The 27,090-nt window shown below is 39.3% G+C and overlaps 1 protein-coding gene across 1 annotated transcript; it reads left to right on the forward strand.

Moving 5' to 3' along the window:
• The first annotated feature begins 229 nt into the window (after positions 1-229).
• On the forward strand, positions 230-20,504 carry LOC146586202 (BPI fold-containing family C protein-like). The gene is given in 16 exon segments (XM_085321636.1): positions 230-248; positions 2,530-2,655; positions 4,993-5,104; positions 6,649-6,777; positions 9,614-9,772; positions 10,585-10,648; positions 10,736-10,796; positions 12,293-12,384; positions 13,601-13,780; positions 14,763-14,816; positions 15,798-15,968; positions 16,600-16,667; positions 17,586-17,628; positions 18,622-18,688; positions 19,763-19,839; positions 20,376-20,504. Coding segments are annotated over 16 exon segments (1,551 nt in total).
• Positions 20,505-27,090: the final 6,586 nt, after the last annotated feature.

Consider the following 27,090-nt stretch of genomic DNA (forward strand, 5'->3'; position numbering starts at 1 on the left):
TTGTGCAGGATCAAGACCAGACAGTGATAATATTCTTTTTCAGAGCTATTCTAGTTGTTGGTCAGCTTAAGATAATGTGATTTTATGGCTATGTTAAATCTATATAAGACAATGGTAATGACATTTTTCATATCAGAAACTTTCTTAGTTCTTAGGCAGGTTTCAACTGTAATCTTTATTGGAAGCTTTATCTAAACTTTTTGCAGACTGTTCACAAAGGAGAACCCAAATGTGGTATCTTCAGATTAGTAAGTRGAGTACTTCATTAGGGTGAGACAGGTACACAGACTGAAACAAAGGAGTTTTTCCTTTTTTTTTTCCTTCCCATGTAAAGYGTTTGAATACTATACCTCTGAGAAGACAAAAGAATTAAGAGAATGATTTGCATCACAGAATTGCTTGATGCATGCTCAGTTACTGAAGATACAAATCAGCAATTTGTCTGCCATCTATTGTCATCAACAATGCAGTTAGCAGCTCTGATTTAAGACTATCAGGCAGCTGACAGTTTCCAACTTCTTAGCTTTGTCTTCCTCTCATCTGATTAAGTTTATACATCTGACAGAGGCCTGGGGCTTTGATGAAACCAGAATATCAGCCGTGGAGTGTAAAAGTAATGCCTCTTGGTTTGAGAAAGCAATATGAAATTATGTTTTTTTCTGATGTCATGGCAGTTCTGTTGCTGTTTGTTCTTTTAGCTTGCCACTGTGGATACATTTAAGAGCCAAATCAGAACATGCAGCTGCAGAGCACAATGGTGGTGAAATTCAATATGAATGAAGTAGCTCACCTGCATCAACGCTTTTAGAAATCTTGCTAAATAGTTATCTAGTAAATATTTATGTATTTTAATGACAGAAAAATCTTCCTGTTTTTATATTGATCTTTTTTAAATTGATTSTCCAAATTAGACTAGAAAATGTAGTATGTTTATAGGAAAAGCGAGGACACTTTTTTTAACAAGTTGAAGACTTGTTCTGCACAATATAACATTGCTTGCTTAAAATAATTCTTTAGTTTGGTTTACTTAAAAACAGAGAAAACTAAACGAACATAAGAACTAAAGAGAGAAAGACTAGTTACAGTGGGGATTTTCAGAGTGTGTCACAATGTGGATTATGTTTTCAGAACGCTTTTTGCTGGAACCATTTTTTCCTACATAGTATCTTAAGATAGCCTTGTACCAATTCCGTCAGAGAACTGATATTAGGGAAATACTAATAATGTATTTTGTCCAGTTCAGAAGCTCATTGTAGAGCAATGTTTTCTGTTACTAGACAGATTTTCAATTTGTACTTGTTTAGAGTCTGACCTGATCAGTATTAATTCCAACACAGAAATAAGTCTACTAGAGACTTTTTTTTTTGTCATGCATTTGTATGTTTTCTAGCAGTTTATAGAATCAATTGTCACAAGTTACCAAGACAGCGTGGTTTATTGTGGAGATCCAGGAATGATCCTGTAGGCTGGAATGACTGAGAAATTAGCAAGACCTTTTTGCTATTTATTAGTTAATATGATTTTGTATCTAGGCAGCTATCATCCCATGATGACAATCTTACATGTTGGAAAATGATATGCTACTTTGCTCTATGTTAATGCGAGGATAAAGTTACCATAGGCCCCAAACAAGTAATTCCCTAACACAGCACTGGAAGATTTGAAGTTGTCTTGAGAAGCAGTATTGTTACTTCCTGGGAATCAAACAGTGGCTATCATTGGTCATTAGAACCTTARTTTTGTACTAGAAGAATCTAATGGAAAAAAATCACTTGCCACAGCTTTTTTGAAGATCTTTCCAAAGGACACTAGATGTCACATGATTTTATCCCGTCACATATCAGCTCACAGCCAGGGCTCTTCACTCAAACACTCACTATGCAGCAGTCTAGTATCATGAAATCCTTCTCTCCTCTGATGTGATCCCCCTGTAGTTCCTGTGTGTTTTATATTTGCCAGTGCAGTCCCTTCTCACATAACCTGTTACAGTCAATCTCMTGTGTCAGTGTTTGAATTAAGTCAGAGCCTGGTATGTAATAAGAAAGCAAGGGAGGCCTATTGTATTTTATYGGACCAACTGATGTAGTTGAAAAACTTCTGGACTCACAAATCCAGTGTGAATAGGGTGTGAATATAAAAGGAGTATTCTACAGGAGGACAGGCGTGGGCCTCCTTGGCTGGTATAGCTCTGTCACGTTCACTGTTACAGGAGGTGGGACAGATGGTAAAATAAACCAGCCAAGATGTGGATGTGGGGAAGCGTATGGTGGAGTAGAACTGCTCAATCTCACCAGCAGCTGATACCTACCAAAGCACTATCCAATTAGTGTCCTTTGTCTGCTCCTGCAGTGATTTCCAGCACCAGAGCATCCAGCTCTGCTCCATGCAGTAAAATCACTAGCAAAAATTCTATGGACTATCCACCCTTGCCCCAGATTCATTGAGGGTACAGTGATGGATGCACATTTTTTGGTGACTTATGGTATGCATCATTTAAAATGAGCTTTGCATCGTAAATGTTGTTAACAGGTCCCTGTGACAAAGGTGAAAAGATGCTAAAGATGTGGTATTCTTTCCTGCTGTGTTTGCTGTCCTTACAGCTTGAAGCTAATCCTGGTCTCAAAGTGAGGATTACTCAGAAAGGGCTCGACTACGGTATGTGTGATGTTGCCAGAAATTAATTTACAATAAATATTCTTTGCACAAAATATAGTTTCTTAATAAAGGTGCAGTGTAAAAATAAGGTCCAAAATAAGGTCCTGAAATGCTGAAATAGAGCAAATTCCTTTTGTTATCTTACACCATCAGCACCCGATGTCTCTTTTCTCACTCGTTCCCTTCCCTTTTGCACACCCCAGGTGTGAATTTATCCTTGCACTGGTGTGTGCATTCTCCTACAACCCAACAGTGCTTCTGCTACACTCTTCATGTTGATCTACTTTCTTAGAACCAGAATGAGGTGGTTATATAATTATTCTTTTTTAAAAAGTGTCAAAAACTTGATTGACAAGTTTTAATATTCAATATTTAATTGAATGATTCAATATTTAATTGAAGACAATGAACATATAGTTGGGGAAAAAAACCTTACAACTTTGGAATACACATGTTGGGTCACCTAGCTTTACTCCCATTCCTCCATTTGGATGAGACAGCATCTGCATCTGCCATTCTCTCAGAAAATCTAATAACCATCTGCTATGTCCACAATATATTTTCCCTACTCTTTCTATTCCTGCTAATTCTCACTGTCTCTTACCTAAGATTTACTCCATGGGTGTGGAGGGCATTTAGTACAATTTTGATTGTTTACAGAATTAATATTAATAATAAAGGTTAACAAGGCACAGATTCAACAAAGGCTGGGTCATGCTGAGGATTAATTTTCATTTATGTTCTGAACATGCTGACAGGTAGACAATGGACTTGTGAGATGAAAAGTAGAAGCTTAGGGTTTATGACTCTGAGATGAAAGCAAGGATCAGGTCCACTTATTTCTCTCTATGAGCATTGTTTTAAAGGCTTTTGAGGAGTTGAGAAGTGCAAGGCAAACATTGGTCATCTAAAACACAACTAATCTCCGTATCYTCTTATGACACATAGGAAGAAGAGCTCTCTGGGGATCTCTCATGCCTTTTGAAATCAGAATTCAGAAATCAGATTTCCTGGTATTTCTTTAGTGTGAGCCCAGCAGAGCTATGCTGATATTCACCATGAGTACTGGAGGAATAGATTGAGCTTGCTCACCCCTGTGTTTGTGGTTGGGGATAAGATTAGGCAGTAACTGTGCCCCTCCTAGAAGTACTTATAATCTTATACTTGAAGAGGATGGTGCCTGTCATGTCTTTTCTCTCAATATGAGATTTGAAGGCTGAAGCAATAGATCCTGCCTGCTRTCTCCTTGCCTGATGCCAGAACCTGGAGATAAATTCTACCTGGGCTCACCAGCTGCTTTTATTTACAGTTATGAGAGAACTTTTGGTTACTCCTGTCAGACAGAGCCAATATTTTGCTTTGTAGGCAAGAATTCCCTGGGAATCATAACTTAGCCCTCCTTCTTCATAAAAGATGCCTAAAAAAAAAAAATCCAATGTTGAGTTATCACTGATCTCAATTATTTTCTTTTTAAATAAACTGTGAAGTCTGGAAAAAAAAATAGTTTCAGTTCAGCAACTGTGAGGCCTAAAGCCCCATGTCAAAAATATGATCTGAAAGCCAGGTATCATTCAGTGATGGTATCTTTCTCAAAGATAAACAAAGAAAAAAAGACAAGGAATTGGGGATTTAAAGATGTACCTATTGTTTGTTGCTTATAATGTCTGTGTATTATCAAAGCATTAGTAGCACTGAAACATTCAAGAAAGTAGAGATTCCTTAAAGCAATGAGAGAAAATAAAGAAAAATTCGGAGTTCTGCAGCATTCTGTAACAGATAAGGTGCAGTGGCAAAACACAAATATTTAAACAGAAATGGGAAGGGAACATTTAAAAGGATTGGATTTAAACCTTAAACAACTTCCAGTATACAAACAACAATACAGATACTTSTGTATTTGACACTTCAGATGCATGTGTTGACACTTTTTATGTAAGGACTACACACAGAAGTCATAATGCTACTTCTTAATTATCCTTTTCATTCAACAGATACGAGTCAATCTTAGGTAAGTATGATGACCAAGTGTTTCCCAAGGCTATCCACATTGTGAGTGAAGTGAGGGAAGTGTATCAGTTTCAAAAACCTGAAAAGAGTTGTGGAATAAGAGATACAATTCCTTATAAAGGATCATCCGGATCTTGAGTTAAATAATTTGTATGTGAGGCTAATGGAGRTTATGATAGAAGAACTGGAACTAGGTCTAGGTAAAGGTTTAAGAATCGGAGATTTCTGAGAAAAATGTTAAAAGTGTCCAAATTATTTGGCACTATATCTCAACCTTTGGCTACCCGAGCTCTATCTGAAAAGTGTATTCTTTTCTCTGTCTTCTTGTAGGCAGAAGGATTGGGGTGGAACTCCTGAAGCAAGCAATACTGAAAGAGACCTTCCCAAGCTGGAGTGGGCAGGAGAGCTTCTCATTTGTTAAGGTCAACTACAAAATCTCAGGGTAAGTAAAGGAAATAAATTTCAAAGCAGTAGGATGAAACAGCTTATTCTCTGTATGTGTGTGTATAATAGTAGTGGCAAGGAGGATTTTCTTTCCCATTCACTACCCAGGATATGGCAATAATAATTATGTAACCTTTTCTTCTGTTCAGYGTAAAATTTTTATGCTTCATCTGACCCTCTACTGCTTGAACACTGATTCATTTTGTAAGTACTTCCTTCTACCAYACCCACAGGAGCACTTTAGAGAGCCTCTGAATGAATGCCTTGGCTGTTTTTCAGTTGACTTGTTTCAAAGTTTGGGACAACACAGAAGTAAGCATAGCTATGATTCAGCAGGGGAAATGGATGGGGAAGAGGTGGCATTATTGACAGTGCGATACCATGAAGGACATGTAGTAATGAAAAAACTTGTTTATATTTGGTGAGAAAAAGGGGGCAAAGGGATAAGATGAAAATGTGTGCATGGGGATAGTATATCTGGGCTGACAAGGATGAAAAGACAGAAGAATGGCTTTTATGGGAGCTTTTTGGATTGATTTGCAATAGGTAAAATATGAAAAACATCTAGGGAGCAGAACRAGGGTCCAAAGAGACTAGGGAATCTCTGTGCTTGGAGATGCTCAAGACTCAGCTCAGCAGGACTAGCCTTCAGCAGGGGATTGGATCAAATGATCTGTTGAGGTCCCTTCCAACCTACATTATTCTGTGATTTCAAAATCCCGGTTCATTCTCCCAACCATAGATTAGCCATCTTCCCAATAGGCTATCTGATTTAGTTCACTGCAAAAGAGGATTACTAAAAGCAGTCTTACTGCTGCCCAAGATGTTRCTGGAAAATTATGGTCATTTTAACTAAAAGTAGCTGGGCATTCTCCCGCAGCAAAAGTAATAGAAGAGGTTGGATGGTTAGATTAAAAGCAATTATTTCAAAAGATTTCTGCCAGATATCATGAAACAATGAAGAATGTGAACTATATGATAAGATTGCAGGTCATATCTTTACAATGTTCAGCTCAATTCAGTCTCCTCAGCTTCCACAAGACAATACCCTTGAATAACAGAAATAYTTGTTTTGGCAGGGAAAACTTTAAGTAAGATTTTGTTTTGAGAAATGGAGTTTCTCAAAGGGCCCTTTGCTGAAGCAAGGGAGCGGGACCGAATGAGAGAAGAARGATTATGATGTTCTTCCTTCAGCAAATGTTAGCATTCCAACAACCTGGATTTATTTATAAATGTACCATCTGGTTTCAACATATAGACTTATTTTCCCTCAGCAGGCCCGTTTCACTTTGAGGAGTTGCTCTTCTACCTGGAGGAGGCTTTTTCCCTGACCAGAGATCAAGGATTCCATTTTCCAAGAATGCTACTTAGTGTAATGGAGCAGGTGTCTTTCTTCCCTAAAATTTACAAGCTCAGTAATTTCTGAGAAACTCTTTTACTGAARCATGGATTTTTGCCTTCTATAGCAAAGGGTTCCATAATCAGAAATCCTTCTCACCCTTTTGACATGCAGTCTAATATCCCTCTTTCTGTTTTCTRTAGGCTCAGAATTAATGCTGTAGATTTCCCAGAAACTTCTGCATCTTTTATTCCTGGCACTGGCATTAGTCTGTCAGTGGCACGTGCTTCTGCTACTATCAGTGCAGACTGGAGAATGAAAGCATGGCTTCTGTAAGTACTGTACCCTGTCCTAGGGGGTGTCTGGGAGAAGGATTACAATTGAATTTGTGAAACTTAATTACTAATTAATATTTTTCAGGTCAGATCTGCTTTATCATTTAACAACAGTCTGTTTGCATAAACTTGTCAAGAAGGAAACATTCCCTGCCACCTAATGTTTTCTTTTGTTAAAGATTCTACTCCAAGGGGGAGTGTGAGGTTGAATACCTGTTAATACACTCAGCTTGTCCAGACTATATATTACATGACTATTCAGGATCACAGAGTTTGTAGTAACAATGTTACCTTCTGGGTACAGTATGGCTGAATGATTGACTATATAACTAATTATCTATTTGCCACTACTACTGTATATTATTTTCCAAAGTGTTTCCATTAAAAGGATGGTACTATTGCAATGCTGAACGTTCAGAAGTTAGGAGATTCCAGAATCCAGTGCTTTGGAAAACTGGCTTGRTTTCACGCGTAAGTGCAGCATATTGTCTGTAATGACATGATCACATACTCTTTTTTTCCACTTTTTTTTTTAATCTCAGTGTTTTTGCTGCAGATTTTTAATATAATATTCTAGATTTTCATTTTGTTCAGGTGAAAATTTCTAGGGTATCAGCAGAACTTGCAAAGTGCTAATCTCAGCCAATTGGGTTAATGGAGTAATTATTAACAGGAGTAGGCATTACTGTACTTATGAGCTATACAGTGCAGAAAGATGGATCACCAGACTGCCAGTTCACAACATGTCCTGTTTTCAAAGGAGCACAGACACACAGTTCAACATTCAGTATAAGGTACTGTTGACTAGAAACTGCAGTCACTGTGGCCCCAGCCTGTCTCTGTTCCTTCTGTCATACTGGTATTGTGAGGGAAAAGATACTATGTTCATCAGAGCAGATCAACTGTTCCCAAATAGGAAGCCATCTCTCCCTCTTGCTGAAGGGTAAGGACCTGAATATAATCTGGAGAGACCCAGAAGCATAAAACTCCAAGGACTTCACTTGCATCAAGGGAGTCAAAGAGCTAGGATACATGGTGGAGGTGGCTTTGTTGGAGTTTAGGATGTAAAGGGGTTTTCTTGTCCTTTTTTAGAGGCAGAGGGACTAGTCTATGTTGTTCTGTTCAATATTAGGTTCTATGTATGGCTGCAGGTTGAAATAGATCCAGAAGGTGCCCAACTCTTCAGCCTCTCCCTTCCCTAGCCCTACATGTTGCCCTCAGCATAGTAAAGAGGGCCCAGCTAAAAATGAACTTTCCAAKGGAGTCCTTGGGCAATCCAACCCTCCTGGATTGTTTCCAGGGTCAATAAAAGATGGATATTATCCCACATTTTAGGCAGTATCTGTGAGTTCCTAGCCTTCATTGTAGCTTTCCTCTTCGTTTGTGTTCCAGAGCATTCTGCCAGTCACAAAATTTCCTGGCAGGCCTTTTGCTCCCAGAGACCYAGAGCTGAGATCCTGCCTCCACGAATCAGGATTCCTCCTGAAGAGAAGGAGTTAAGGATGCAGGAAGGAGAAATTGAGTACCTAGATTTACCCTGGTCTCCCATGCAGCCAAGAAAGGGAGGAGGATRCAGAGAACTTGACCCTGTCCTTGGAGTATAGGGAAGACTGGGTTTGGAAAGCATCTCTGCAGGTCATTTTCTGAAGCTTCCAGCTCAAAACAGGGCAGTCACAAGACTGGATCTGGTCAGCTATCTAGTGGCACTCTTTAACCAAGGATGGTTCTGCAGCCTCKCTCTATATAACCTGTTCTGTGCTGCACTGCTCTCCTTGTGAAAGTGTTTCGCCTCATGGCTTTGGGGTTGTKTTTCGGTTAGGGACTGGAAAAAAAGAGGGTCTGAAGAATGGTGTTTCTTCCTGACAACAGTTTAATGCAGAGGTGTAGACAGAGAGTTGTAGAAGTGGAAATGGCAGTGGTGGTAGGAGGAATTTTGTGGCTGGAATGGTGCTCGCTAGGATGGTTAGGTTATGTATGGCTTTGGATAGGGTTAAGATTCATGTTTCAGGATTAAAACCTCTACTCCTAAGACTTTTGCTTAGCCAGAAAAATAAAGAGGAAAGTTTAGAGACACATGGGTTGAGCTTCATACTGGATTATGCTCTTTCTCTCCAGTATGGTGCAACTATTGCAGTAATACCAGAGCCTGGGAAAAGAAAATCTGAATAACTGGAATGAAAGGACGAAAAGTGATGCTTTTGGTGCTGGTTTTTATAAGGCTGTTCTAAAGTCGTTCAGCTCACTGTATCCTGCTTGATCAGTCTACAACTGTTAACAATAGTCCTAATGGCTAAATTTGCAGGAATGTGGAAAATACTGGTGTTTTTCTTGGGGTATTAGTAGAGATTTTTACAGAGAGGAAGGAGAAAATGGGTTTAGGGCAGGGAAAAGAATGGAGGAATGTATATATTTAGGAGAGTTATGGAAAATTTTTACAAGAAAGAAGTGGAAAATTTGCAAAATTGAGAACCACTGGAGTATATATTACCTAATTGACTTCTTCTGTTGCAGTCCGAGAGGCCTTCAGGGAGATTTATCTTGAAATATTTTAATGGATTAATCAGAAAATACATCAGAAAGTCACTGAGAAATTATGACATTGTTACAGACATGCCAAATCCTGCATAACACTGGAAAATTCATGTGCTGAAGACTTACGCATGTATTCTGCTTTGAATGCTAGGCATGTCCCTATTCTATGTTAGTTCCTAGAAAATCTATTCTTTACTCTAGATGATATAAGCAAAGTCCTGTCAAACTTACAGGTAGTTTCTTGAATTACTCCTTTAAAGCAGATGTTTCATGACTGAGTTTGTTTTTGTTTTCATCTGAGCAGCAGAGACCAAGGAGGAATTACCGTGTCCCTTTCAGGACTGTTTATGGCAGTTGTTTTTGAAGTGTCACGGGATAGCACAGGACACTTGTCCATGTTGCTACACAATTGCCAACTGATCATTAATAGCGTAAAAGTCAAGTTAAATGGAGGATCTAGGTAAGTACAAGAGATTTTCTGATTACTTTGCGAGAAGTATCAGAATTTGTAACAAAAAGGACCAAAATTTAACTTTCAGGGATCCAGTTACACCACACAAGCAACTGTCCAAGGCTATGAAAATAAGCTTTTAAGAGTCTGTTTTCAAAAACAGACTCCTTTACTGAGTGTGTAAAGTGTGAATAGTCTACACTCTCCTTTTTCCATGTGCTGACAAATGGGCTAACCAGATGTACTGTGTATGAAAAATTTGCCATACAGGTGTATTAAATCATAAGATTGTGAATGGAAATCTGCAGTTATGAAAGTGGATCTAGACTGATAATACATTTTGACAAGTTGACTTACAGTTTAAGAGTAAAGGTTTTTATTTCAAAGAGGAATATAAAATTATGGTTGCAGTTCCCCTCATGTTGATTTTCTAGAATGTTTTCTTGTCTTACTCAAAAAGAGAATGTGGCTAATGGAGCATTTTTTGCTAACATATTAACATGAACATTCACAGCTTTGCAGATTGCCTTCTCGCTAGCACTTAGGAGACTGAGAAACCCTAGCACCTGAGACTGGCAAGTTAATAAAAACAATCAGTTGCACAATCTGCCAATCTAATTGACACCAATGCCCAATCTCACAGATTTGCATTTCAAACAGCACCATTCTGACCTAGACTATTCTAATATAGATTATTTGACTTTCAACAAATTTGAATATTCAACTGTATATAGAGCAAACATTTACATGAGTTTATTATCTTTTACCATGGATCAAAATATCTGATTTTTAAAAGTTTATGTTCATTTCTTTTCCTCCAGCTGGATCTATAACTTCCTATCTGGTTATCTGGAGAAGCCCATTCAGACCAAACTGGATAAGAATGTAAGTCCACAAAGATGGTTTCAGCTAGTGAAGGAAGGGGTTCAAATACAGCCATTATTTTACTGACTTTTCTCTCTTTTCATATAGTTGTGCCTAAATATCAAATACAAAATCCAAGTGATGGATGCACAGCTTAGAAAGCTTAAAGGTGAGCTTTTCATTAAGAATTTTTCATGGTGCTCTGTTCATAGCCTTTTTTATTTGCTGCCAAACCCAGTACAATGTTCCTGTGTTCATGGTACAAAAAGTAAAGGAAGGAAAGTGCTGCCGTCGTTGTGTGCCTTAGCCCTGTTCCGGACTCCTGCCTAGAAATTTCTTGCATGCACTTTATGCAGAACATTCAGTTTTCTTCTTTGCCCACAGCAGGTCATGCGTAAGCTTTCAGCCCGCTATGGCTCAGCTCTGTTGTTTCATTAGACTTTGGAGGCGAAAAATTAATCCTTTATGCACTTCGTACTGTGGATGCAAGAAAAACTGAGTTTAAAGTAATCCACTAAAGAGCTAGCAAACATCCCATCCTCGGTGCAATCATATCAGATCCCACAAACTTAGTAAATCTTGTTTTGAACTGGAGTTCAGAGAGGTAACAACATACTGCAGGAAGACAGTGTCACACCAAGCGTATTTCTCTTCGCATCAGTAAGAGTTCCTATGTCACTCTTGCAGGGACACTAAGATAATAGATCATCTATGATTCATAAAAGCATATAAATATGAGATTTTTACTACTATACTCAATTAGTATCTGTAGCTTTTTTTCCAAGAATAAGAATATTTATTTGTAGTTTTTGCCAGTTCAAATTCACCTAAGTCATCTAACTGAGGTTGTAGAGTTTGGTCTCACTCTTCATTTTGCATTATGAATATAGCTATCATTTGCTCCATATTCAGAGGCAGAGTAAGTAGGCTTTTATTTTTTCCTAAAATGACTTCCCAAGCACTGACAAATATTACTGAAAACCATGGTAGTCAAGAACACTGTCTTACACAGCAAGTACCCAAACATTCAGGTTAAGTGCACTTTAGTCTGTGTTGCCCTATTGAGGAGTTTAGTCTCTGTGAATTCATTATTTTCTTTTAAAATTGATTATTTATAGAACATGAACAGACTTTACAGATAAAAAATAACAATTAGACTGAAGCTGCATGTGAGGAACTTTCAGGAAAAAAAGTCTGCTATCAGATTGTCTGATAAAGTCCCCTCTATTGCTGTGAACAAGCATCCTTTGTCTTCAAAACTGATAGGTGCAAAAATGTGCTAATGTCTCAAAGTATTTATTAACATTTACCAGTATTGCATCATAATCATATAGGAGTTCACATAGCACATAAACACATAACAAAAATAGGGGCCCTGCCCTAGATACTTATTCCTTTACTCTGTAAGAGGAGATTTGTGAAGAATATATTCAGTGGTGGAACACCAGGAACACAAATCCTAAATCTGGAGGGATCATTGACTTTTCCAGAGGGAAATCTCTTCCTCTGTCCCTTAGGAATTTTTTATTTTCTTCTACCTTCTCCCACCATTCTCCTTCTTCAGATTCATCATTTCCAAAATGTCTTTGCCTTTAGCTAAGCAGTAACTGTTTGTGATATGTTTTTCTAATAATGGCTGTTTTGTTTTGTCCATCATTCTTCTAGTCTTAAGCCAGATTGATGCCTTTGCACAAATAGACTGTTCTCTAGTTAGTTCTCCAGCAGTCTTCAAATCACACATTAACCTGGATTTGAAGGTAATTTGCCTTTAATATCCCTGTGTTCTCTCCAAGACACTTTTGGTTCTCTTTAGTGTTGGTCCGTTTTCAGAGAATCCTCTCTACTCTTTAATTAAAAGAGCAATATGACATCTGGGCATTTTGGGCAACAGCTGTTGTAGAAAACAGATATGATTGTTTAAAAAAATTACTGGTGTCAGTTACTTATCCAAAGCTGATATTTAAAATTAAATTATTTCAGAGTTGAAGAGGTGCTTTTTAAACATTATAAAGTGTTTTTTAAATACACAGCTCTCCTCCTACTGCTTGTTCTTCACCTATTACCAGTGATACATAATTCATGCTAGCTACCAATGTAGCTGTGGTTGTAATTCAAAGCATTTGATCTGATATGGCTGAAGGTTTTATATATCTGTGAGTACACCCCAAAAAAAGAGGCTTTTCACAGTGTGTCCTTGAGGAGCACACAGCAGTTCCTTTCTCACCTCTTTTTCATCCCCCTTTGGTAAGAGATATCCCAGCAATACCTAGCTGTTCCAGCAGCCCAGAGAGTCCTTGTGATTTAGAGCATTCCCATGACTCTCAGAWCTGGTTTCAGTTTAGAAAGATGCACTAGTGCATGGCTGATACTCTCCTTCTTGGTTATTTTGTTCAGGTAACTTTTACCATGCACAAAAAAAGACTCTGCAAGCAAGATATACACACCTTAAGTACAAAGCAATTATTTATCAGGTACTATAGCTGGCTAGTTCTTACATGCTACTGGGCTAATTTTTAACGTGCGCACACCCCTGTTGAGACATCGATGAGTGGTGAGTCTTTGTCAGGCAGTTATTAATCAAGTAAGGAAGCATTGGCCTTCATTGCTCCCTTGAACAGGCTGATTCTTACTTGCAGCAAGAGAAGAAACGCAGTGGTCCGGAGGATTCTTTGAACAGTTTTCTGGTTGCAGTTCAGAATACTCCTTTGAATGCTCAAATTTGAACTTTGAAAGGATGGAGACCAGGTGTTCTCTGTGGCTTCTGTGCTTTTCCAAAAGAACTTGAATTTGTTAATTTTCAGGGCGTATCACAAGCTTACTTGTTTACTTCTGATTTTCTTTAATATCAAGCATTTCTTCAGGTTAGGGAGAGAGAATAAGAGTTCTTTCCATTCAGCCACTGCTAATGTAACCAGTAATTCTGACATATACTGATTTTTATAAATGTAAATACTTAATAATGACTCTTTTCAGGGCACAGTCTATCCACTAGGAAATCACACAGACCCTCCCTTCATGCCAGCTCCATTTACTCTCCCAAGCCAGGGTGATTCCATGCTCTACCTGGGAGTCTCCAATTATTTTCTTAAATCTGCTTCACTGGCTTACTATAGAGCAGGGATCTTCAACATCACCATCTCCCTCTCTCAAGAGGTGAGTATAATTTGCAAATGATAGAATTGTAAGTAACAGTAGTTAGATAGTCAGCAGAAGATATTTACACCTCATTTTGCAGAGCTGTTTACCATCTCATAAAGATTTGGGTCACTCTTCTACCACTTCTAAGAGTGGTGAACAACATTCGTTCTACATTTCACCGTTTTCTATAGCCAGAGTCTCTCTCTGGCCTAACTCTGAAGTTCTCGGAAGGCCTAGGCAGGGAGTAATAGTTACAAACGTAACAGAGCCTACATGCAAGGGGTGGCAGAAAACACCGAAAAAAGCCTTTCTCTGCGCGGATTACAGTGCTGTGTTCAAGTAGAAGAAAAAAAGGTGCAAGACAGGAAAAAGTGTGCTTAACTACTGCAGTCTATTGCATGGAGGCCCACAACGAATGAACTCGATGTGCTGAAAGCTAGAATAAACTATCAGATTTAACAAAGCAGCAGAATGGGACAAGAAACAGTGCAACAAAACTGAGCATTCAGTTGTGGGTGAAGAACATGGAAAACTTCTCCCCAAAATACTTTTTCCATACTAGCATTGCGAGAAAGCTTTGCTGACTGAACCAGTGCAAGGGAATCTATATAAAAAGTGGTAACACAAATAGCATTGACACTGTCACAGAGCAGCAAAAGGGCAAATGATATTTTGATTCCTGCCTCCAACTGATTCACTATATACCATCTAAGAGAGCCCCAAAGACAGAAAGTAAGCAGRATGACAGATCTGCTCTTTTAAAGGATAATGCTTGCTCTCTGTCTGCTATGTGCTTCTGAGATGCATCTGTGAGACATCTGCCTCTCTTCTGTCCCAAAGAACACTGTAGCTTCCCTAAGAATCATTCTGGGGCAAGGAAACACTAAATCAAGACATGGATTGCCTAGTACTAAAATACAGAGTATGTTTTTTTTTCAACAGAAAGTTCATTTCCAAGCTGACTTGAGATGATCTAATTTCTTTCATTTGTTTACAGCTTGCTACTTCTTTTAACCTAACTACAGGCATATTCAATGATTTTGTTCCTCAGGTAAGTACTTGTATTTGCACAGCCCTATAAGAAAGAGCAGTAGCTAGTTTCATGTGGATATTATTTATGTACAAGCTCATTTCCAAAAGTTTGGGGGAGRCAAGGAAAGAATTGGTGTATGATTAGTGGAAGACTCGAATTTACAGGTCCTCATAACTCCATGTTCTTCTTAATTCTGTATTGTGCTACTCCTTGGTCACTCTCTGCTTTCCGTAAGTGTCAGATTTGCTGTCAGTCCCTGAAGCACTTCTAAAGACTACATGGTTGCCACCTGTGAGATCAGTCTCCATTTATTCCTGTCAAAAGTTAAGGTATCTCTGCTACTAGTAGCCTGACTTCTCTAAGCAAAGATACCCGATTGAGAGCTGCTGAAGTTTATATACAGTAATTGGTATTAGGAGGGTAATAGGCATGAAGAGTGAAGTTTGTAAATCTGATGCAGAAAAATAAGTTAGTATGAGATACTTTAAAAATGCCTGTTGCGACAATGTTCACTATAAGATTATGAAATTTGGCATCTGTGATATCACAAACTGAAGTTTTGTCCTCTAGGATTTCTAAATTCTTCAAAAGATTGGCTGTTTTGGAAGCCTGTCTGTCTTCCAATTCTTTGTATGGTCATGATCTTTTTCTTAAACATCAATCACACATTTCCCTATTTTTTTWAAAAAAAGAGTGCTGATCTCCTTTTGAAACAGGATTTTTCAGGAACAGCCCTTAAATTGTTTCTCCAATCTTGTTCAATATCAGTGGGTCTAAAACTTTGTCATTTTTACAGTCTCTGAAGCTCAGAGTTATGCCATGCTAATTTTATCATTTCATTTAGTGTAGTTATAATGCAGTTTTTAAATAATTTGGTTAATTTTCAAGAGATTCACATATAGCACCTGATTATGATGTATTCACAGAAACCAGAGTTTAAGAAAAATCTCTTCTGCAGAAACTCAGCATTCTGCCTCTTTTCTCTTTGAAACTCAACAGATTGCTGTGTATTACATAACAGCACATCCAGTGCTGTTGAAGCTGATGGCTACATCACCACCTGTGGTCAGTTTACAGGCAGATGGATGCAGCCTACAGATCACTGGCTGTGTGGATGTATTTGCTGTTCTGCCAAACTCAACCATTCAGTACATCTTTACAGGGAACCTAGTAAGCAATGTAAACTGGAAGGTAACATTCAGGCTTGGGGCTGAACAAATCACACAGTTACCTTACAAATCCTTCGAAAGTCATGTAGGGCAGCACAGCATAGAATATACAGGCCTGCCACAAACATGCAGACTGTTCAATTGCCTTTGTCAGGGAGGAAATGTGCACTATATATTGCAGAATTTAGTATGGAGGTGCAAGGAGCAAATTATCAAAGCCCTTTTTTCCATGTGAGGTGGTTAAGTCATTCTTCAGGAAGAATGAATTGTAACATATGATAAGCTTGATTGTCTGATGTTCTGTCATCCTYACTCATTTGTAACAAAATAGTTCATCGTGTCTCCAGACTTTTTTTCATTAGGTTGAATGCAAACCAGTTATCTTAGCCACACAAAGATTTAAATGATCCTAATGATAAGTAGGCAATCAAGGCAGTATTGTAGGTTAGCTCATGCAATCCCCGTTGCTGGCAGAAAGCTGCAAACTCATGAAAGATTTCAATATCTGTAATGATCAAATAATAAGTTTAGATGCTATGCATCACAAAAAGCAATTGCATTTGTGCCTTCATCTAAGACAGGACCTTATGCTCTGTATACAGTCACGTAAGACTTTTGTTTTTTCCCTCTAGACAGCCAGTACCAGAGTGAATCTGACAGTAATCAAAGAGAAGTTGATTATCTCATTACTTCTGAAGAGGTAACCAAGGAAAATTCAGAAAGCAACATTAATGATCTTAGCACTACGACACAACAGAATTTCATTCTGTCAGCTGACAGTGCTTGTTTCACGAGGAGAAAAAGAAAATTAGTTATCATCTTTCTCACAGGGGCTCTAAGATACTTCAATTGCTTAGTCCAAATCTCACAGATGAAATATAATGATATTTTGGAACAGCTGCAGATATTTAGAACAGGTTTTTGGAACAGACAAGAGTGTTTAATTTATTAGTTATCTTAAAGGCATCTGTTTACCCCTGTGCTGATATTGGAGGATGAGGTTCACCAGTTTATTGTAAACCCTTTATCTGTTTCTTCTGTGCTATGTCTGACAATCCTAAACAGAACTGCCACAGTGTAAACACTGCACTGAACCACAGTAGCCAGCTCTTTGCATGCACCATAGCCAACTCTCTGAATGCCTTTTTGTGAAGGGAAGGTTTTTCTTTACAAGTCTTGTAGTCACAGCCCCGGCCTACATGTGACCATAGAAGGAGATTAATTTCCAAAAGATCCCAGTGATTCTAGATCTGATTTGTAGTTGAATCAATTTTGATTAAAAGGTATTGTGACTCAAAGAATCTGTGGCAAAGTCAAATGTGTGAATCAGCATGAAATCAGTAAAAACTTGCAAAAATGAAATTATAGGGAAATGCAAATTCACACTGCTGCATAGAATTCTTTTACATCTCATTTCTGCACGTACATTAAGCAGCACCATAAGAAAAAGATACATTTATTCCTTTCTGTGGGCTGCGAAGTTGTGTTTCTTTCAGACAATTTATTTCATATGGCCTCACATCTTCAAGCAGTGATGGAGCATAACTTGTGCCTTCATCCTTTCTAGTGTGCCTTCATCCTTTCTAGCAAATCGTTTTCTTTCATTTCTTTCCCTCAGGCTCCAGTTCTCCCTGCTGCACTCCATTGCTAGCTTCTCTGAGGTAAGTTAGTGGTTTCAGTTAAGGTAGTTGAGCCCTTCAAAGACAGAAACAATTCTTCAGAACTTTGTGCTTGCAGAATTCTTAATCTGTCCTGGGGATATCATCTGCCCCTGCTTTCTGCTTTAAAACAGTATATGCTCTGCTTTTCTTTTTCTTTTAAATAAGAAAAAAATATTTCTCAGAGTGTTTTCTCTAATCAGAGGGACAAAATCTTACTAAGTTATTACAGTATTGAAACAGGGAGAAGGATCTGCCCRGGTCCTCGTGACCTAGCAAGTTGATTCTACTGGCTTGTATATCCAACAGCACAAAGGGAGGCATGGGGATAGCTCCTCTTCTAGCAGTTTCTGACAGCCAGCCTGAATTCACAGTTGGACTGAGTAAGCATAGCAGTTGGAATGAGTCCAAAGTCAGATTTAATCTCAGTTTCAGGAGTTATCATGAATCACTTCAACCAAATATAAAAGGCAAGTGAAAAAGGGGAGTAAAAGAAACACCATGACACTGGTTAGACTTGCAGACTGAGAGGTGGTCAGTGCAACTGTGCAGAAGCTCAGCCCAAACTACATCTTTAAGTGAAGGGAGGAGAACAAAGCATCTGGACAGAGACAAGTCTTGCCTGTTCTAGAGAACAGTTCAGTTCTGAGAACTGACTGCTGGAAGCTGGAAGTGAGATTAAATGTACTTTATTCCTAAAGCTAAGGTTCAGCCTCAATAATTAACGAGAACAAAAAAAAAAAAAAAAAAAAAAAAAAAAAGAAAAAAGAAAGAAAAAGATTTCAATTTAAAGTATTGTAAGAAAGATGGACACCTTGTTGCAGTGTATATTAATGCAGCTGCAGATGAGAAAAAGAATTTTTTTTTTTTACTTGAGGTTTTCTCTGCCAAGTTCTGATCTTTTTGAATGTGACTCCAGCTCTAACTCTCTCTTCCCCTCAAGCTGCAATCCCACAGACATCAAGAAATAATCACCATATATTTTCCCCCTTGCAGCAGGTCTCACTGGTGGAAAATTTTCTGTCTTATGCTTTACGGAGTGTAGCGATCCCAGTAATCAATGGTAAGGATTGTGGCCTTCTCCTGAGCATAGTTGGTGGGAAAAAGAGACAAATTAAAAAAGGGAGTCCACAATTTTAAGGACTGTGTGTTATGGGAGGTTTTCTGTCACTTTGGCTATACCTGGATGGGTCTATGCTGTGCTGATCTTCAGGCCTGGTCATCAAATCGCCTGGAGCAGAGGCTAGAACAGAGCATGTTTCAGCTCCCTTCCAAACACTGTGCTTGGGTTTCCTTCCCACTGGCAGCAGAGCTGAGACATGCCTGTGTCATCCTGACATGGAGTCAGCCATGAGCAGAGAATGTCCCTGACCAGGGAAGCTCTGAAGCATGCTTGTATCTTGGGGTCTAGGGCTAACCTGTCACATTATCCCTTTCCTCTGCTTCTGTCCTCCCGCTGCTGCCTCAGGCAAGATGAGGAGGAGAATCAGCTCTGTGAGATGCAAAGAGCTGATGAAGAAAGAGGGGAAGTGAAGCTGGAAAGGAACATAAGCATGTGTGAACAGGAAAGAGTGCAGACAGTGCCAATAAAGTTTAACAGGGACAAGGAGATTGCTGCGGGGGAAGGTGAGCTATTCATGAGGAGAAAGGAAGGGGAATGACAGGGAGGAATGCAAAAGTCACATGTTGGGAAAAGGAAATAGGAATCAAGCTGGGGTTAACCCAGGAAAGTAGGGATAGGTGAGAATAAGAAGAACCAACAGGACTAGAGGAACAGGTAGAGAAGAAAATTAAGATAGAGGGCAAGTTGGGTGGAGGAAACAGCAGGAACCAGAATGCATGGGTTCATACCTGGAAAAGAGCAAAGGCAAACAGATGCCAGTGTCAGACAGCTGGGGAGACTGGGGAGGCTTGTATGCTACTTTCTTCACAGGACTTTTTCCTCTTCAACAAATATGAGTAATGGCTCCCTTTCGGGGGATGGTGGTGGCTGTTTAATTGGAAACTATAAAGTACATTCAGTTCCTAATGAAAGATACTTCTGAAGTGCAAGTGTTTTATTATTTATCTAATATCTGTATATTAGATATCTGTATATTATTATATACAGATGTGTTTATATTTGTCCTTTTTTAAGATAAACTAGGAAAAGGATTTCCTCTTCCTAACTTGGCCCATACTGTTCTCATCAGACCTGTAATAAAAATGAATCAGGTAAGAAGCCCAATTTCTTGTTAAAGAATGTTGCTTTTTTTTTTTTTTTTTTTTGCCTTTTTTTTAATGTGCGTGCACCTGTGTTGAGTAGCTCTAAATGTAGCTAATATTAAAACCTGACTATATACTATATATAAAACGCAAATTCTAGGTCAAAAATGAGCCCCTCTGCAGATTTGAGCAGTAGGAGGTTATAAACGATCCACAAACCCTTTGGGGAATGCTAGCAATGTAGAAACACCACAGGRCAGCTTTTATATCCCCAGAGGCCAGAAGAACATTGAGTGATTGAGTCCTCGTTATTCTAATCATCATTTAGTGGAGGATAGTCCAAAGGCAGCCTGAGTGCTGTTGTGGTAAGTGCTACCCAGCCTTTTGGAGGGTTATGTTACATTAGATCCCATTCTTACTTTAAAGTCAACTAAATTCATGAGGCATAAAGCCACCCTTGTCCCTTGGGATCTAGCCCCAGAGAACTGACCCTGAATATGTCCATCTGAAATTTAAGGTAATTTTATGTGTTCTTTTTTCCTCAGGGCCATCTGGTGATTTCCACTGATGTCCACTACAAACAAAAGTGAGAGGGAGATGAGGACCTTCAGTCTTTCCTAATGTCCCTTTACATTCAAACCTTAATAACAGAAATGAAGTCTTCCTTCTACTAGCTTGTAGGGAGTAGATGCTATAAACTTAGRTGCATGCCTTTTGGTCATTCTTTTAAATGTTTTAGTAAAAAAAATCTAACTTTTCACCAACTGCATCTGTTGCTTTTTAGTACAGTGGGTGTGGCTGGCACAGTATTAGGGGTGTTTAAAGTCGGAGAAGTGACTGCTTCTTACTGGTATTATAGACATCAAGTGCTACTAATTTTGGGGAAAAGTTCTTGCATTATTCAGCTTACCTCCATTATTTTTAGCAAGGCTTCTTGTATAGAATGAGATCTTTCTGTTGGTGAATAAGAATTTCACAACTTTTCCATGGATACCATGAGTGGGAATAGATATATGAAACACAGTGAATTGTTACAGAATTACAGAATCATAATTTAGGTTGTAAGGGACCTTTAGAGGTCATCTAGTCCACCCCCCCTGCTCAAAACAGGACTAATTGGGTCAAACTGATCAGGATTATGTCTAGCTGAGTCTTGAATACCTCCAACAATGGATATTCCACAAGCTGTCTGGGCAACTTGTTCTGCCTTTTAACCATTTTTTAAGTAAATTTTTTTTCCTAATATCTAATCACAGATTTTCCCATATTCCAACTTGATCTGTTGCCTTTTGTTCTATCACCATGCACCTCCAAGAAGAGTCCGGCTTTATCTTAGTCTGGCTTTATCTTCTATGTGTCCTCCAATCASGTAATTGTAGACATCAATAAGCCTTCTAGTCTCCAAGCTGAATAGGCCCAGATCTTTCAGCCTCTCCTTGTATGTCATATTCTCCATCCTCCAGCCTTCTTGGTGGCCCCTGCTGGACTTACTCCAGTAAGTAATATCCTTTTTATTCTCCTCACTGGAGAGCCCAAACTGGACACAGCACTCCAGATACCATCTTAAAAGTGCTGAATGGACAGGAAGGATCACTTGCYTGGACCTGCTGGCCACACTGTTGCTAATGCAGCTGAGGATGTGGTTGGTGGCCTTTGCTGCAAAGCCATGCTRCTGATTCATGCTGTTGATTCATTCCTTTCCTGCAAAGCTGCTTCCTAAACAGTCAGCCCCCAGCCTGAACTCTTGCAGGGGGTTATTCCCTCCCAGATGCAAGATTTGTTGCTTGTTYTTGTTGAATTTCAAGATGTTCCTGTCAGCCCATTTCTCCAGCCTGTCCAAGTCCTTCTGAATACCAGCACTGCCTTCCGTTGCAACTGGGGCAGAGCRACTGCCTTCGCATTGACTGCTCCATCTAATTTGATGTTATCCACAAATYTGCTGAGCATGCATTCTGCCCCATCATCCAGATCATCAATGAAGACATTAAACATTATTTGTCACAGTACTGATCCTGGAAGAACCCCACTAGCTACTGGCTATCAACTGGGCTTTGCACCACTGATCAGAACTTACTGGTTGGACTGCCTGGCTCGAATTTCCATACACTTTATCCATTTCTCATCAATTTGTTGATGAGACTAAGGGAGATTGCATTAAAGGCCTTGCTAAAATCAAAGTATACCACCATCCTCAGCCCTCCCCTTGTCTACTGTGTCAGTCAGCTCATCATAGAAAGCAATGAGACTGGGCAGATATGGTTTGTTCTTGGTAAACCCATGCTGATTGCTCCCAATCATCTTCCTGTCCTTCATGTGTTCGGAAATAGCTTCTAAGATGTTTCCTTCCATACCTTCCCAGATGACTGAAGTGGGGCTGACTAGTCTGTAGTTCCCTGGATCTCCTTCCTTGTGCTTTCTGAAGATAGATGTGGTGTCTTTCTTCTTCCAGTCATCGGGAACCCCCCCCCCGAAAGCCATCAGTTTTTGAAGATGATAGAGTGACTCCATAATGACATTGGCCAGCCAGTGCCTTCAGCACCTTCAGGTGCATCCCATCTGGTCCCATAGACTTGTGTATGTTCATGTGAGTTAAGCGATCCCTAACTTTTTTCCTTTACTTTGGGTACTGTTCACTCCCATAGACACTGCTGGGAACCTCATGGAACTGGGAGGCCTGAGGGCAAGCCTTACCAGTGAAAATAGCCTTTTCCATGTCAGCTGTCTYTATGTCTCTGATCCCACTAAGCAATGGTCTCACATTGTCCTTACCCTTCCTTATGCTACCATTATACTCACAGAAACCTTTCTTGTCGCCTCTCACTTCCCTTCCTAGTTTCAGCTCTGAGCTTTGGCTCTCCTGACTTTGTTCTTACATGTGCAGGCAATATATTCCTTCCAAGTAGCTGGTCCCAGCTTCGACCTTTTGTGTACTTCCTTTTTGTTTTTGAGCTCAGTCAGGAGATACATGTTCATCCACGCTGGCCTTCTGCCACACTTGCTCAGCTGTCTGAACATTGTAATGGATCGTTCCCGTGTTCCAAGGAGGTTGTCCTTGAAGGTTAGCCAGCTTTGAAGATTTGCTCTCCTGGGCAATTTCCCACAGGTCCTCCAACTCTCTTCTMTTCCAGTGGGACATATGCTGCAGGTCTGACCAACAGTGCCATGGCTGGATGARCCTTTTCAAAACAGGCCATGCCATAGCATGCCACTGTTCCTTAAGCTTCAGTCAGAGGRCTCACAAAGAGATAAAGCAATTGTTTCTCTGAGGACTAAACAACTGTTGCTATATACAGCAACAGTTCCTCTATATCATCCTATATTTACCTAGCGGGGCTTTCTGGCACTAATTGCCCTAAATCTAATCTGATCACAGGAGCCTCAGGTATTGACTTCCATTGTCCTGTTCATTCCTCTCCCAGGAAGGCACAGAGGGGTGAGAACAGAGTAGCTGTGAGTGGGCAAAGTACATGGCACTCTCGAGCATTTGGAATTTAGGGGAGCCACTAGTACCTGTGGGTGACATTTATCCTTCACTCTAGTTCCCTTCTGTGAACATTTCCACTGAGACCGATTTAGGGACAATAGAGGTGATGTTTCACAAGGCAAGATCATATCTGTTTTGCCATTCCCTATCCTCCTTATTTCTTCTGATGCTTTCTTTCTTTTATGCCTGCCCTTCACTGAAATGTAAATCAGAGATCTTTTACCCTCTAGAAGGATCTAATCACATTTTTTCTTTCTTTGTATGCCAGAAAAGTTAATTCATGTTCATTTTGATCTGATACTGATCTCTAGTTGACAGAACAACAGAAATTGTACGTGTCCATCAGTGTGCTGCAGACTGGAGCGTGTGGAGGAAGGGGAGAACTAAAGAGGCAGGGAGGGGGAACAGTCAGACAGCTGCTGACATGCAGCAACAAGTTTCTATCTATTGCCATGCTGATGAGCTAGTTGGGTTTCTTTGCAGACATGGTATAAAGGCTCATGGTTTATGCCCTCTTTAACATACACACAGGAGTAGATGCTTGGTGGCTCAAAACAGAAAATCAGAATAAAATATTGCTTTTAGAGTCTCTTTGTAACATCTTGAAAGGTGAAGAGTTTGGATATAGAAATAATTTATAGCATATTTCAATATGTTACCTGAATATATCTGTAAACAGATAACTGGCTTTTACTGCTATRTTTGTAGAAAGAAATGATGAAACTGTTCTGGAAGCTTCCATCTGTCTTTGTTAACTTTTGTTGAAAGTTTTGTCTAAACTGGATGGTATTGCATTAGAAGAACCATAAAATGTTAAAAGGATATGATGAGGGCAAAATTAAGATAACATCCACACGTCCAGGCATTTGTAAATCTTGGAAATCTATCTGGATGGAAACAGTAGAGCTTTTTCTTTGCTTTGACAGAATCAAGGAACTTGGGCAAAAAAGAATAGAGAAGTTTATGTAGCTGAGGGTGTGATTTTTCTTCATCCTCAGTTAACAGGGATATAAATAATAGAATGATTATGCATGTGACTCTCTGACCTGAAAATCAAATTTGTGTATAGTATGAGTGTTAACTGACTGACAACTGTCTCTACGCTTTTCTATTCATGGATTGCACAATGAAATGACTCAGATTATCCAGTGAAGTTTACCATGCCTGAGGGAATTTGCCTGGATTACATGGGAGCTAATTGATTAAATCACCTCTTTGACAAACCAGATAGTACTGGTTAGCTGAAGGATAAGCAAGCAGAAGAAGCAGAAAAATATTAACTGCAAGGATCTGATACACATATTTATAGTTTGTGCTGTATCCTGAGCAATTTCAGAACAGATGGACCTAGAATGCTGTTTTCCATCTGTTTGTGCTAGCAATCGTACATCCATTTGTTTCTTTCATATAGACACCTATGAATATTAGTCCTATGGAACTACKGAAATTCAGTCTCCATCAGGCAGTCCTTGCAAGTCCTTCTGAAAAGCGAGTGCAGAAGTGGTATGCCACAAAGGCAGCACACCCACTAAACATGATTAAGCTCAGCATCCCAGCCTGTGAACGCCCACACCCAACAGTTTACACTGCCCCCTGCTTAGTCCCTAAATGAAATTAGACTGATAGATTTAACCTGTGACACCCAAAATAGTTTGGGACATCSTTACCTGAGAGACCACTCCCTGTGTGATATTGTGGAGATAGCAGCAGCTGGCTATCTTCAGCCTCACAGCTCTTCTCTTTAAAAGAGGGTTCCTCAGCCCTCAGGTTYGTCATAGCAAGACTTTTCTCTGCAGTTTCCAGAGGAGAGGTAGGATAACAAATACGTTGTTCATAGTTCTTTGATGTGGAGTGACTTGTTGGGAAGGAACAGTAGTAGCCACATTTGGCTGAACTTTTAGATATTAAATTATAATAACTATGCATAGGTAGAAAACACTTTATCAAAATTCTGGTGTTTTGTTTTTATTCTACATATGAAGCATGCTTTTCTTTCCTCTCTCAATTTGTGTTGGTTAAAGCTAAGGAGAAAATGTTAGAGAAATGAAGAGACAAAGGTGTCCTGTGATATTATTCAAAACTACATTGTATACAAAAACTAGGCTGATTTTTATCTCACAATTTTGCATTTTGTATTGCTTAAACTGTACTTATGACTGAAAATGTTCTAGAGGTTTGAGTGGGTTATTATCTCTAATAGATAATGAAATAAATAATGGAAAGGTATTAAAGCAACACTAAAAAAATATTTTTCATGAGTTAGGGGAATGTGCTGTAAGTACAGATGGTTTTATGAAGGCAGCCTCCCATCCCAGCTCTGCATCAACTCCCTGTCATAACTAGAGAGTTTTTTTTTTTTTTTTAACATAAAAGTAATGCCAGAAAAGACATTCCCATGTATTTTCAGCTGTCCATAATGCAGCATGGCTGCTGGGAAAAAGGAAAACCATCATTAGGTGAGCTATTTGCCATTCACGCTATGAACTTCAGGTGACTGATAACTCCACAGAGGACTCTTTCTGCTCTGATTTTTGCCCAGTTTTAAAATTCYCCAGCAAGGTGGCTTTTCCTGCTCGTCCTGGGAGATCTTGCTGTCAGCAACAACTGCTGACAGCAACAGCTTCTTACTYTCATAATAAATGCAGCCAGTGGGTCACAAAGCTTAGTTTATTCTGATTTTTTTTTTTTTAATCCAGTTGCAAAAGCCCACAAATGGGAATTTGCTTAATTCATTCACTATCACTGTGATAAACCATGTAGAGCCACCAGGGACTACTGATCCTCCCACTAAGCTCACTGTGGCCAAGTGCCACCTGTACTTTTTTTTTTTTTTAAACATGCTATCAAATAGAAAGGGAAATGACAGGTCATACTCACAGTATTCTAGGAAAATGTTACTAGCAATCTTTAGCATCACAATGATCTGTTTAGTTATTGACAGGTTATTTGCTGGCAGCTTTCAAAAGACATGTGTCTTCCAGAAGACCTTCTTGCCCTTAGGGGCAGGTTCTCGGTGAAGAAGGCAGGGAGGTGTGGGAGGCTCTCCCATTACTTGAAGAATCACCCACAACCATAGTGACTGGTGACAGCTGGCGCTTAATTCCACATTTCATGTGACTTTTAAAACTGATACAGGTTTAGCCTACCTMCCTTGACCCACCTCAGAGAGGTAAACAGAGAATCCTTCTGCAGTCACAGAAGGAAGACAGCACTCCCCATAGGGCAAGATAGGTGGAATGAATCTCTCTGCTATGAAGATGACTGTCCCATATGAGAGCTCTAACTTTTGAATGACTCTAATTAAATAAGACTGGATCCACCCAAGTGTAACCTGGAGGGAAGYCATTTGTGAATGGTAAATAAGGTTTCTTTGTCCTGGGCATTAGGTTACTGTCCCAGGCTGTGAATATCCCCTTAAAATTTATTGGGAAGAGACAAATGAGCAGAAATCAAACAGTTGCTGATGAGCTGAAATAAGCTAAAAAATTAAAGGAACCAAAGGACTAGCAATAATATGTAAATTATTATTAAGCACACTCACTTGGCTATTATGAATTTGTTCACATAAAATACTTTGAACACTGAAGCACCTATCTGTGCATGGAGGAGCAGGCTAAAGCAAGCTTTCAATAAGATGCTGGAAATCTCAGGTTCATTTTACTGAAGAAGTATATAGGCACCCCCCCCCCCCAAAAGAAAGAGGGGGGCATGAAAAATATCTGGACTGTGACACAGAGGTACAAAACTGCCAATTTGAGAAGCTAGGTGTTGGCACT

This window comes from Rhea americana, unplaced genomic scaffold (genome assembly GCF_003343005.1).
Source record: "Rhea americana isolate MKP2758 unplaced genomic scaffold, rheAme1 scaffold_70, whole genome shotgun sequence".
Taxonomy (NCBI): domain Eukaryota; kingdom Metazoa; phylum Chordata; class Aves; order Rheiformes; family Rheidae; genus Rhea; species Rhea americana.